We start from the raw sequence: 14,270 nt of genomic DNA on the forward strand, positions 1-14,270 counted from the left end.
AGGAGTGGCTTTAAACCAAAAGAAGAGAGATTTAGATTAAATATAATGAAGACATTTTTCATTATGAAGGTGGTGAAGCACTGGCACAGGTTGCCCAGAGAAGTTGTGCATGTTCCACCCCTGGCAGTGTTCAAAACCAGGTTGGATGGGGCTTTGAGCTACCTGGTCTAGTGGGTGGCATCACTGCCCATGGCAGGGGGGTTGGAACCATATGATATTTAAGGTTTCTTCAGACCCAAGCCATTCTATGAAATCTAAGACAAATATACTAGGTCTTTCAGAAGGGATCACTCTTCTCTAAAGGCAGCTTCCTGCACTTACTAATGGAAGGTAACTAATCTTTAGGTGCTTTTGTGAGGTTCAGTGAAGGGGAGATCAATTCCCTAGGTGTGGCAACATTTCTACGCACAGAAATAAATCTGTAGGATAAGTTCTCAAAAAAGACTGGCCATAGAGTATACAGGCAACAAGCTTAGAGTAGCAATAAGCATACAGCTAGCATTGAGTGGAGTGACTCCTTCACAGGTCTAGAAAATAAAATGGCTACTAAACAAGTTTTTAAATCTTTTGGATGCTTGATCTCTGTTTTTTTTCTAGCCTTTTATTGGCAACATTTCTTGTGTGCACTGTACTTTCTTTGCATGTAGTGATGAGCATCATCTCTAAACAAATATTTTTCTGATCATTATTAGCTATAGCCTATAGCCTTTCAGCCAGGTTTAATTCATTCAAGGTTTGGCTGTAATGTGTCAAATATTTTGCTGAAGTCAGAGTATGTAGTGACTGGTTGTATATGATATGATCAAAAAAGAGACCATTTTATCAGGCATGAATTGTTGCTTCACTCATTACTTATGAAGGAGGGTAGAACTTCCATCCTTCATTGCTCTTATCTCTCCACGGTGCCTGCAAGTTTGCCAGTCAAATATTACAGAGTTGAAATCCAGAATACTTATTTCCCTATGGAAAACATGAGTGTTAAGAAACTTCAAGGATTCTCTGGTGATTTGGACTAGATGTGTAATCTCTTAAAATCACTGAGAAAACAACACATGATACTTTTTTTACCTTAATGAGTACCTGCAGTGGTGAAATTAGAGATGCCACTTATATTTTTTTCTCCTTCCTTGAGCTCTCTTCAGCTCCAAATTTGTTCCTGTGGGAATGATAAGATCTAATAATCTTTGCACATTACCTCTTTTCAGAGGCACTGAACATAGTGTCTCAGTTTCCAGGAGTCTAAGTTGCAGCTAGACAATGACTGAAGGGATCATATTTTCTTACTTTTTTTTTCCTTCTCTTAATTTGCTTCTTCCCCAAGGAAGTTTTTAAATGCTATGGGCCTAGAAGAAGGTAAGACTCCCCACAACCAGTCCCTGCAGCTTTGACACCACATCCTCAGTCACGCAGCCAGCCCGCACACATTCTACATAGACACCATACACCAAATTTCTATTTTCAGATTTCACTTTCTTGAGCAAAAAGCTTTGTGATCCTCTTGTGACAGAAGCATGTCTTCTAGGAATGACTTACAAGCAAGAAGCAGATATTATTCATGAATTCACAAAGACTATGTCTGGCCACACGACTGCACGTGATGGTGGGAATACAGGGCGTTACCACCACGGCAAACTGATTCAGGCTGCAGGGCAGAATATGTGGGACCCTTATCACCTTGATCTAAAAACCAAGTCTGGGTTGGAGTCAGTTCAAATTCCTCTATCTCCCACCTGCTATCTATTTTTATACACATTATCCCACTGCAAACTTATCATGTGTAGTATGGCAAAAAAAGAACTTAATTTGCAGGTCAAGGTAGCCAATAGCCTGCACCATGCACCCCAAATTCTCCTATGATAGCCGAGGGAAGGAAGGGCAGCTCTAGGTTTATAAAACTAGTAAAGGCATCGTTATAATAATTCAATTTGCTAGAATTAATTTTGCCTGATTTTTATTAGTCAGTTTCTCTAGGTCATCCCATCATATTCTATACAGATGATGCTTTAAAGTTGTCTTGTCAGCAAGTTTCATCAGCTCTTTCCTAGCTTTAGTGCCAAAGACATTAAAGAAAGATACTGAAACAAGACAGGTCTGAAGATTGCTACTTGTAAAACACTTCTAATAACATTCCTCTTGCTTCAACACAATTTGCAGTTCTGTTCTCTGAACAAGATTTGTTTTGGGTTGAGTTGGTTTGGTCTTGTCTTCTAATTCTTTTTAAAGTAACTCTGAAATATGACTAAATTAAATATTTTATAGTGGTTGCAATTGAAGAGATCTACAGTTTCTCTTGCATGTTGTAGGTGGCGTTTTTTAGGGGTGCTGGAAGGGGCATCCTGGGACATGAAGTCCTGAATGTACTCCTACACACATGGGCATTGTGGTGATTGGTTAAGAGAATCACGTGTTGTTTTAAAGTGCATATAAAGGGTATTGTTTGCTTCCAATAAACAGATTTGGTTGTTTGAACCCTCAACCAACGGGGTCATGTGGGTTTATTATTTATTATATTAATAAACGCCACAACCTGTCTAGAAAAGATGTTATCTTCGCAAACACACCAGTTCACGGGGACTTCAGTTCTTGTAGCTTTTTATCCTGTTTTTCATTTATTTATCTTTGTTGTTATTTTTATAAAATTGGTAATACTGAACTTCATGCACATTTAGCCTACAAACGCTGAAGCTACAGGGATCATTCTCGCCTCTTCAAGAGCCAGCAGTCACGAAAGCACACATACTAGCCCTTAAGACAGAGGAGTATTCTTGTGGGCAACTGGAGAGTCTCCAACACGTGCAGTCCATCTTCATACTAATGGCAAATGTGTGCTCCCTCAGAGACATCAACCAAAGACAGTGTCAACAGCAGGAGGGATAATCCACCTGTTTTACCCAAATGTTAGCACAGATTTTCTACTCTGATCTCAGCATATTTCTTGAGTGACAATCTATGCTGTTTTGTTTGAGAAACATCTTCATTGCCATGACCATCAAGAAGCACAGAGCACCTACAGTAGGCTCCTGTTAGCCCTTATTGATACTGAATCTCTTTAATAAGTAACATGTGAGAAAAAGTGAAAAATGCCTCATGTTCTGGAAAACAAAATTTTGCAATGTGCAAATGCTGATTCACATCTTACCCAATCTCTGTGGAACAAATGTAATCGGCCCTGGCCTGTGGTCTTCCTTCCACCGCTCCAGGTCATCTAGCTCTTTCTTAGCAACTGAACAGGCATAAAAAGAAACAAATATATGGAAGTTAGAGAGAATACTAAAAAGCATGCAGTATTGCTAATTACATGTAATCCTGAACACCACCCAGGAACAAACTTGTTCTCAAGGGGTGCAGACACCCCCAAGACGTTACTCAGTCACTGCAACGATCAGCTAACAAGGCAAATGTTTTCCCTACCTCGAGACTCTAATGGTGAGCAAACCCCAGGACTAAACCCCAAGAGCAAAACAAAAACCAGCTAAGGGACTGCTAAAAGACTGCTTTTTAACCTCTGGGACCCTGTAGGTAAAAGCCACATTATTTAATCCTGCAGGTAAAGCAGAAGTTGTTACAATTAAGATGTTACTGCTGCATGGAGGGAAATGTTTGTGGTATAATGCTCCCCAGTAGGGAAATGAGAAGTAATTTTCCCTCCCAACCACATGCTCTTTAAATAAAAGCAAGAGGAATGCATGAATCAGGTTCAGATTAAGACACTTCAACATAGGTGTCCACATGTGAGATGGGCAGCAATTTCCCTGTGTAGTCGGTGGAAGGCAACACAGCCAGAGTGCCAGCCATATGCCCTAGGATAGCTGGTTGATTTAACTTCTCTCTTTATCAACTGCCAGAGGAAGAAAACCAACAATTCCTTCCAATAGCAAGGCCAACAAAACCTGTGTTTTACATTATCACTTCAGTTGCTTTAGGAGCTCATTTCACTCTTACTAATCATATTTCCTAATGGCTGGCTATGGCTATCAGACGCTAACACCAGGTCTCCTCTTAGAGGATAAAGCCACTACGTGAGCAAGTTTCTAAAGAGACCCAAAAAAGATATCAGCTTTTTATTTCACCTTTAAAACAAGCATTTTAGGTAGAGACTGCATTCAACTAGGTCCTATTTCTGCCAGTATCCAAAACGTAAATACTTGGCATAGTTCAGATCTTACATGCTGCTGGCACAAAGTGAAACCAGATCTTTATTAGAGTAGCAGCATCTTTGCTGTTAATGTCACAGGCAGGTCTAAGATGATCTGCTGCTATTCATCCTTCCAGAAGATTATGGTTTGATTCAGGATAAGTTAATTTTATTTCTTGCAGCCAAAGGAAACCCAACCCATAACCCATATAGCCTGATGGTGAAGCATTTCAGCCAAACTCACAAAGTTTGAGAAGGATTTAATTGAATTGTTTCCTTGAGGGCTCAAGATGTGAGAAGTGCTGACTCACACTCCTTCAGCTTTCATATCTTGCATAAATCAATGGCCAGGAGTGCAGGACTGCAGTGCTCAGTCACCTCTGCATACAGAATTTATTTCACAACTGACTCTGTCTGTAACTTTGCCAATGAAAGATCTTTCTGGTAGAGGTTCAGGGTGTTCCCGCTTAGCTACTTTCACCTGCAAGACTCTAAGCCAAGAAAAAGTCAGTGTATATATACAGATACTTTCCATCTATAATGACCTTTACTAGCTTCACTGAAAAGGCCACCTACAATCTTAAATGCAGATTCAAGAACCAACAGTGGCTGTAGTTACTTTTGTTTCCTCATGGGAGAATTTTCAAAAATATTTCTTATCTATATTTTTTCTTCTTCCTGATGACCCAGAGACTGTTCAAAGTTGGGTTCTCCAATATGAATTCAGTCCTGTAAAAGCTGGCTAGAGCTAATTCCAGTAGTTTTGTAGAAGTAATCTTGAACAGCTCCAACACTGAAATTACCACAACCCTTCTCCTGAACAAGATTTATTGTGCATGAAGTGTAGCCAGATGAGGAGTCAATCTTCGGAAAAGCTACATGATGATGGAGAATGCTCGTAGTACTGATTTTACTGTCACAGTTGCACATATAAAACCATTGTAAAAATGAGGATAAAAGTTGCAAGAGCAATAAAATGCACAAAACCCTGAAGTTATTCAAGTAGAAATAATGTATTACCATATTAGACAATTCAACTTACCATATTAGACAATTCAACTTACTTTGCTGCAACTGTTTTCTTCTGGTTTCATTTGGAGTTACCAAGACATATGGGCTGACACTAAAATGAAAGAAAACACTCTTATTTTTCCTGTTTCCACAAAAGCAGGACTAGAAGGGCGTGCCTTTATCAAAAAAGTCAGTTTTTTACTGTCTTAGCAAATAACTTCATAAAAAACCTGGTATTTAGTCTGATTCAGCTCTTCATGAATTTTTGGTAAATACTCTAGAAATACTTATTATATTTGGAGCTGACAGCAGATACCACGGATAACATTTTCAGAAACGTATAGCATAGTCTTCGCTGTTCTTATTCAAGTCTCACTCTAAACTGCTGACCTCAAATCTCATGCATTTCGAATCAAATCCCTTCCTTGAACCAAAATGTTCCATGTGGAACACCACTGGGTGTCTACTGGGAAAAGCACTGGTGCTGACAGTCCCACCCCACACCTTGAGGGCACCAAGCACCTTGTGGATTTAAGCAGTCTGCCCAAACGTTGTCGAAGGAGTATGCAAAGTCATACTGTTTGTGATGGACCCAGGTGACTTACTCTCAGACTGAGCCTCGGTTTTCTTGTCAGCCTTACACTTTCAGAGACCAGGAATTCCTTGGACATATTCATCTTGCTGTCATGCCTAAGGTGTGACTCACTGAATCAGGACAAGGACCCTGTTTTGCTAGACTTAATTCAAAATGCAGTTGCTGTCTCAAGGAGCTATCAATCTTGCATGACAGCAAAGAGGCATGACAGGGTTCAGAGAGTATTAAGAGACTCGAGGTGATCAAAAGAGTGATGAAAACATGTCAGTTCCACTTGGAGAAGACAAAGGGTTTTATCTACATGGTGTATTGCGTGGGTAGTTTACATGGCTCCTGCTCAGCAGAAGCTGTGCCATGGGGGTGCAGATTTACCAGAAATGCACTAAGCAGCAGTAGGCCCCATGTATCAGAGTAAATTCACATCTCTCTTGGTAGGGTTTTATATGCACACATGGGCATAGACATTTCACCTGGCTTCATTGCAGCGAAAGCACAAGGAGAAGAGCAGCCAACAAAGAATAATGAGGGGTGACGTCTGATGCTCTTAAGGAAGGGCCACAGGGGGTGGCTGGAGGACAAGCTAGGAAGCAGAGAAAGTACAGCTGGCTGTGGAAAAGAAATGAAACAATGAGGCCCAAGACTAAGACTTAAAAGGGAAATGAAAATCATGCAGAGATCAAAGTGCCAAAAGCTGTCTGCTGCCGTATCAGTGTAACTCAGGGTTTGGGAAGGAGAGTATTTATATCCAATTACCTCTTTCTCTTTGAAGACTTATTCTAGGAGGATGTGGATTAATTTATGAGATTAAACTAGTAAAGATAGAGCTGTGAGCTTTAGTGGTGCCATTTAATATGATCCTTTCCCTTCCTGCCAGCATACTCTGGTGCCCCTGAGACTGTGAGACTGTTCTTCACCTCTCCAATGAATTCCAGACTCTCAAAGGAAGGAGCTAAGAGAGCAGCAGTGCCCCACTGGCATTCATCACACAACTGCAACCATTACTTAAAAGAAGCTTTGACAACACACCTCACTCATGGCGTAACATTCCCCATCAGTGATGTTGTTTCAGATTTTTCTTTATTTGACTGAGAAGTAGCCTTTACAATTTATCCCAAAGTGCCTTTTACAAGCTGTTGCACAATTTATCTGGTTCAAGAATTTTTTAGTAACTTTTTTTGTCGTTTCAGATATTAAAATCATATTTCTCTCTAGTTAATACACAAAAATTCAGTACCTTTTACACTCCACTCCTGTCCCTTTGGAAGTGATAAAAATGGCTGAAATTGTGGGTTGCAAGGCTACATATTTTCACCTCTCATAAATCAATCAGTGCATCTCAGACATCACACTGTTTCATAGCACTAAAGGGCAGAAGAATTTTTATACCATGTACTTTGATGACTTCAAACAGTGTTTGTTTAGTTGACTTGCTTTAAATTAGAATCAAGTTTAAAAGAAAGCAGGGACCTCTGCTTATCTGAACATATATGAGAAATCACTGTATCAAATCTAGCCCTTATGCCATGAATCATTTCCTTTATCTGCTTCTGCTTTTTGGCTGGAAAGCTCAGAGTCCAAGAGGCCAGATGGGGGCACTCTTCTGACATCTGACCATGACCTCACCTTCAGAAGTTCAGAAGGACATGAAATACAGCAAAGATCAATCAGTTTACAAAAGGGGTAGAGGTGACACTACATTTACCATCTGTTTTCTGAAGAGCAGATTAAGAGTCATTGTGGTTAAAAGAGTGCTTAATTTAAGGCCAAATTGATTTCCATGTTATTGAATAAAGGTAAAGTAAAATAAAATGAGGATGCCAAGTCTCCAGTGGGGGAGGGAAAGAGATAACAGGATACCAACTTTTGTCTTTTACCTAATGCTTATACTATATGCTTTGGTTTTGTATTACATGTTTTTTCAGTCCAAGTTATAAGAAAAAAAACAATAGGGAAAAAAAGCATTATTGAGTTTATCTTATTTTATAGTGTTCACCATGGGCTCTGGAAAGATATATCAGAGTGTAACTTTGGGTATTGGGATCACAAATGGCCTTAAGCTAAAGAAGGGTAGGTTTAGATTAGATATTAGGAAGAAATTCTTTACTGTAAGGGTGGTGCGGCATCGGAACAGGTTGCCCTGAGACATTGTGGATTCCCCATTCCTGGAGATGTTTAACACCAGGCTATACAGGGCTCTGAATAGCCTGGTCCAGTGGAAGGATCCCTGTCCATGGCAGGGGGATTGGATCTAAATGATATTTATGGTCCAACACAAACCATTCTATGATTCCGTGATGAGGAGAAAGGGAGAGCAAGTACACAGTAAACTTCTTGTGTGATGGGTGAAAATCAGGGTATGAACTGGTCCTGGATTTTCAATTCTACAGCAGGAGAGGAGCCAGAGGAGCTGTTACCTGAGAGACTCCATGTACCCTACCAGTTCTAAAACCCACACTTAGCATCCCTTATTTTTTTGAGGTTTTTTTGGAAGGAATAAAGTTAATGCAAAACCCCACCACCAGCTTTCACCTCATGTTTTTATCCAGTTTGTAGGATATTGCATGTCATTTCTTTGTTCAGGCAAAACCTCTGATCCAGTAAAGCCTATAAAACCCGCTACAGCCTGTCAATTTAATATTCCAGTCAGTTTCTGGGTTGTCACAGTAGCCACAAATCTGGAGCAAATTATCCTACTTACCTGGGTAGCAATTAAGGAAATGTGAAGATTTGAAGCTATCAGTTGTATGCAGACTTTTTGTGCTTTATACCAATATAGGAAGTGCTTCAAAATCCTCAGCCAGAAAAGATTATAAAGAATTTAACTTTACTGTTTCCCTAATAATGATTCTAATTGTTATGACTTAAGCCTATCTTTGAGATAGGATTGTTTTATAAATACAAATACAGAAGTCACTGGAAGAGGTGGGAAGAACACCTTAACCTGGTTATAGCTCTTCAAAAGAGAAAAACAAATCTTCTTCTACCTTTATAGAACATATTAACCTTGAAGGGAATTTTTTGTTATATTTTCTCCACAGAAAATGGGAATGTATCGACTCATTGCAGAGACTCAACAGATATTAATGAGAGTAAGAAAATTATAACCCAATAAGAGAATGTATCTATACTGAAATAAAAACAAGAAGGAACCTTCTATGATTTTTCAAACAGACAGGCATAAAATACCACAGTAGTGGGATTATAAATATCGTTATAACAACATATTGTTGTGGCCTAACCCCAGCCAGCAACTAAGCACCACAGAGCTGCTCACTCACTCCCGCCTGGTGGAACGGGAGAGAGAATTAGAAGGGTTAAAGAGAGAACAGTTGTGGGTTGAGATAAAACAGTTTAATAGGTAAAGCAAAAGCTGTGTACACAAGCAAAGCAGAACAAAGAATTTATTCACTGCTTCCCATGGACAGGCAGGTGTTTAGCCATCCCCAGGAAAGCAGGGCTCCATCACACATAATGTGTAACTTGGGAAGACAAATGTCATCACTACAAATGTCCCCCCCTTCCTTCTTCCTCTCCCAGCTTTATATACTGAGCATGATGCCATCTGTTATGGGATATCACTTTGGTGAGTTGGGGTCAGCTGTCCTGACTGTGTCCCCTGCCAACCTCCTATCCCTGAGTCCACTCACTGGTGGAGTGGGGAGAGAGGCAGAAAAGGCCCTGACTCTGTGTCAGCACTGCTCATCAGTAATGAAAACATCTCGGTGTTATCAACACTGTTTTGGTCACAAATTCAAATCACAGCCCCACAGCAGCCACTGTGAAGAAATAAACTCTACTCCAACCAAACACAGCATATACATATAAATAGAGAGATATATGTCAGGAGAAACATGCAATACAGTCATAGAAAATCTGAAATGATAGTTTACAATATGAGTGATCAACAACACAAGAAACACCATATCTGCAACCTTAAATTCTGAATATTGTGTATAAGTTTACTTATCTAAGTAGCACCACTCAAGGACACCTTCTCAATGCTTTCAGGGCATTGACCATCAAAACTTTTGTTCTACTTTCTTCAAAAGTTTGTATAAAATAGTTTATTTCTAAAATTGAAAAACCACATGAGAACTGCGGTTCACCAGTAATATTTTTTGCAGAGCTGTGCTCTTCAGTTTTTTCTCAAGTCTACTCCAGCCATCTACCACTGGAGAGCTTTCCAAATGAAGTGTGAAATAGTTTAAAGAGTTACAAAAGTAATGGCTGTTATAAACTATTTCCAGTTCCACTGTGTTTTATACTGCGGCTGCATTGATACATGAATGCCACAGAGCTTAAAGCTAAATATCTTGCTCTGCTAGGCAAAGTGCTCTGTGTAAGAAAATGTAGAAACCAAGAATGTAGTTGACAAAAGCTTGGGAAGAAGACCGGGGCAGATTGAGTCTAAAGGAGGGACTCAGGGGAAGATATGGGTGAAATACTGCATTAAATAGTATGTTGAGACCGAATTTAAAATGGAAAAGAGACCAAACTGCCAAAGACAACCGTTAAATTTCCTTCAAAGGTACGCTAAGCTTATTCTTACATTCATTTATCAGGAATTGTTTTAAGAGCTGTCAAGTCCATGGCACCACAAAATATTGTTTTCACCAAGGCTCCCATGCCTGATGGAACAGCCATATGCTGCTGAGCACCATGGAAGCTGCCAAACCAGAGGACTACAAGATGCCAAATCCCAACAAGCAGACAACTTGTTAGGTATTCCTATTTCACAATCCACACATTGCCAGATGCTAACGATAACTGACAGCCACAGTTCTAGACCTCAGCCAAGCAATATGCTCTGTGTCCCAGCAGTGCCTTAAGCAGAGCTCTGGGAGGGTGTACAAACCTTGCATGTAGGCTTGGGGGTCTGGCTTTCCATCTTTATCAGCAGCAGCATCTTACTAGTTTGCAGCTCAGAGACAAAAGTGAATTATTCGGGCTTAGCATGACACACTGTCGGATTCACCCTCACTGCATGTGTGGTCTTAGCACAAGAGGCAGAAAATGAACTGCATTAGAAGGAAATGTTTATAATCAAAATTCTGTGTCCATGGATTTTGTCCTGTGTTTGCCACAGGCCAGGAATGTACTTAATTACCACAGTTCAAATGATGGCTGGAAGCTTATTAAGCCATGGTAACTCACTTCTGTATCTGGTCCCTCTGGTTAGCTAAAGCTTTCATTAGAACCGCCAACATTTTTGACATTTTGAGGCCTTGGGATAAAGCAAAGATTTAAATCCTGAAGAAGTGAATATGGACAGGGAAAGAGTGAGAAATGAAACAGCAGCAGAGAGAGGCCCATGAGAAAGTATGAGTCAGAATCCTGCAGGAAAGAAAGGGACCTGAGGTTCCTCTTTTACCACATGCTTGTAGAAAATTCCTTAAGTTAAAATTTGGCCTAAAGACTAAAAATGAAAATTGGAATTGAATTTCCAAGAGTTTAGATGGAGCTCAGACTCAGCAGCTTGTTCTGGTCTTAGCATATCAGAAAGATGTGCTTCAGCTAGCACCCTGTTTTAGATGATCTCGACCAGGTTCTAAAGCTCCAAGAAAATTGCCACAGTGATGGATCAAATCAGGGAGCCAAGGGGTAGCTCTCAGCCCAAATTTGGTCCAGAGCACAGCTTTCTCTCTCCTCTGTAAAACGCTGATGTGCCATTAGTCAGCCTATGGTTGTGGTCAGATTACACCAAAGGGGCAGAACTCACTGTGGCGTGTTATAGATTAGCATCAGACCCAGCAAAGTCTATGAAGTCAGACATGGCTATGCTTATGCTGTCCCGAGGTCCTAGAGCAGCTATCTCAGTGCAGCACAGTGTCAGGGATGTAGCCAGCATGCCAGAGCCAGCTGGAAAACCTGGTAATCACTAGCTGTGAGAAGCATGGAGCATCCATACATGGGCAGGCCAGATGCTGGGCTTGGCAACACCAAGCGCTGAGCCAAGCTATCCCCTGCAGAGGCATCCATGTGTTGCAAGTCAGTCTTGCCAGTGTGCCTGGAGAGCTCAGCAGGTCAGATGCTGTATCACATGAAGATTAGGACTTAAGATGGTGGCATGCTCATCTGTTTCCCCTCTCTTTTCAACAATGTATATCCTCCTATGCTGCCTCTGAATCAGAGAATTTGTCCTTTTACTGCCCCTGCCCAAACACAGCATCCTCCTATAAATTCCCTATTCATAACCTCATCACAGCTCCTCATCAAGCTATCCATCAAGGGAATGTCAGGGCTTGTGCAAATCAAGCTCTTCCAAAAAAAACTTCCAATGCAGGAGCTGGAAGGACTTCCTCCCCTCCTCCAAGCATTATAAGGAACACAGCAACCCCCACAGCCCAGCCTAACACTATAATTATTGTCTTACATAGACCTGCAACCAAAGGCTGGAGAAAAGGCTGGCTGCTGACCACAACAAAGCTGGGCATCTCTGAATTGCCCCGCTGGGCTGTAAAGATTAGTACATAAGCCTGGAAGACGGAGTTGGGAAATTTCTCCTTTGTAACAAATACAGAGTTCAGCTCTGAACAGATTGTCCATAATTCAAATTACCCTTCTAGCACTCCCACTGGTGGCTGGGCAGTGGGCAAAACAAGGATTTGCTAAGCATCCACCTACAGTTTTGTAGAGTAATTTTTTTTTTTAAAAAAGAAACTTCAGATCATGAAAGAAAAAAAATTCAGAACTGCTAAGTATAGTCTATCAGCAAAAGATTGAGGGGTCTTACAACACTATAGATATTTTCTATGCTTTTCTTTTTTTTTAAATTCAGGATGAAGATTGGAAAATGAAGGGAAGATAGTTCTTATGGATTTGGTTCCAGCAGTCAAAGAATATAATTTCTTGAGTCAAGCATTCTAGCAACTCTGCTCTCCTTTCACACAAAATGATGAGGGACTGTTACCTGCTGTGCGGCAATGTATCCTCAGGTTTTATTATCTTGAATTTCATTTTTTAATGGATTTTACCAGAACCAATATTATTCTTGCCAGCTTTAAAGGCGCCAAGGACAGACTGCTGAATAGGGGCAGCAGTTTCTTTTTCAGGTACTAGCTATACTTTACCCTCTAATTTCCCTGCTTTCCTCCACCTTTTCTTCTGCACAGACTTTTGTTTCTGAAAAGATATGAACAGGGGCAATTTGAGAATTCACTTGCTGCAAGTTAATTTCATGGCACTTAGCAGACAAAGTGAAGTAACTTAAATGCAAGCTTATTATTATAAGCGGCCCGCGCAGGGGTCCTGCGCTGGTCGGAAGCATGTGCTTTCATAGCACAGGTCCTGGCACGGGTCGTGAGTTGTTACACGCGTTGGGGGGGGGCCGGCGCCAGCGGGGGGTGCAGCGGGCGGCGGGGGCGGGGGGGGCAGGGGGCGGGGGGGGCGGAGGGGGCTCTGCCCCTGCCGGAAGTTTGTGCGTGCCCGCGCAGGGGTCCTGCGCCGCGCGCGCGGAGCGCGCGCGGTTTATTGCCCAGGCACAGCTACAGCATGAGAAAGAGGAGGGAGAGAGAGAGGGGAGCCTTTCCAGCAGGTACTGCACCCCCATGGAAGAGGAGAAGGCAGCTTCGGAGCACACAGAGGTTTGCCGATCCAGGTCTGGGGGGAGGGGCAGGGAAGGGAAAGGGAGCAGAGGGGAAGGGCTTTGAGTGGATTATGGTTCTTCCCCAACTGGTGGATGGGTGTGCGGGGCTGTCCCATGTGAGACGTCGCAGGTGTGCATTGCGCCTGCAATTTGTGGTGTCACAGTGGGGGAAGGATAATCGTCAGGGTGGACAGTGGGTTCTTTTAGATTGATGGGGACCCCAGCTAGGTTGGGGTCTTGAAAGGCACCCTAGCCTTGACAGGTACGGGGGCCAGAACGGTTGGTCAGTTGGTTTCTCTGTTTGTCTATTTACCTATTCACTTTTGGCTCACCTGCGGCCACCGCCCAGGTTCAGCATGTTCCGGATATATTTGCTCTGCTCTGATACATCCTGAAAGGATGGGCAGGACAAAGGGCTTCTCCTGGTTGTCTCCTTATGATGGTATATAAATAGGTGTTAGTAAAGTAGGAAATGAATGGCTTACCCAACTCGTTATAACAGGTATGTAGCCTTTGTACCCCTGTGCAGTTGCGAGCTATGCTGGCGAGGGTTCATGCCTTCGGTAGGGTCACCCATGCCAGACAGGTCAAAACCGTAGGGTCAGATACATTACATTCTTGGGCAGGATGAGCTCGTTAGCCTTCTGGCAGTCATCCTAGGAGAAGGACAACTCTCATCCCAAACCCGGGCAGATGGAGCTCGCTTAGCCCTGTAAGGCCATCCATCTAAGAGAAGGTCACTCTAATCAAACCTACGTCCTGAGGACCTCGCTGCCACCGTCCAAGCTTGCTCGGCCCTGGCAGATGAACCTTAGGATTAAAGGGTGGGTTCAGTTCCGCGCATACTGCATCTCACCTAAAAAATCCATTGCGCAGGCTTGAAGGCTTTACCCACATGCAAAAAGTCCTGCAGCGACGGGCGAGGGTCGAAACGGTAGGTGAAA

The 14,270-nt window shown here is 42.0% G+C and overlaps 1 protein-coding gene across 3 annotated transcripts in view; it reads right to left on the reverse strand.

Annotated features, from left to right (window-relative positions):
• EPSTI1 (epithelial stromal interaction 1) overlaps positions 1–14,270 on the reverse strand; it is a 96,012-nt gene that overhangs the window by 75,163 nt on the left and 6,579 nt on the right. For all 3 annotated transcript variants that reach the window (XR_003532774.1, XM_027674308.1, XM_027674309.1), the window contains exons 2-3: positions 5,200–5,258; positions 3,140–3,223 (exon numbers count right to left, since the gene is read on the reverse strand). Coding sequence is in view for 2 of the 3 variants with exons in the window: in XM_027674308.1 (XP_027530109.1) it covers positions 3,140–3,223; positions 5,200–5,258 (143 nt within the window). In the remaining variant the exon portion in view is untranslated. The remainder of the gene's footprint in view (positions 1–3,139; positions 3,224–5,199; positions 5,259–14,270) is intronic.

The sequence above is a fragment of the Neopelma chrysocephalum genome, unplaced genomic scaffold, assembly GCF_003984885.1.
Source record: "Neopelma chrysocephalum unplaced genomic scaffold, ASM398488v2 Primary Assembly neopelma1_25, whole genome shotgun sequence".
Classification (NCBI taxonomy): Eukaryota; Metazoa; Chordata; class Aves; order Passeriformes; family Pipridae; genus Neopelma; species Neopelma chrysocephalum.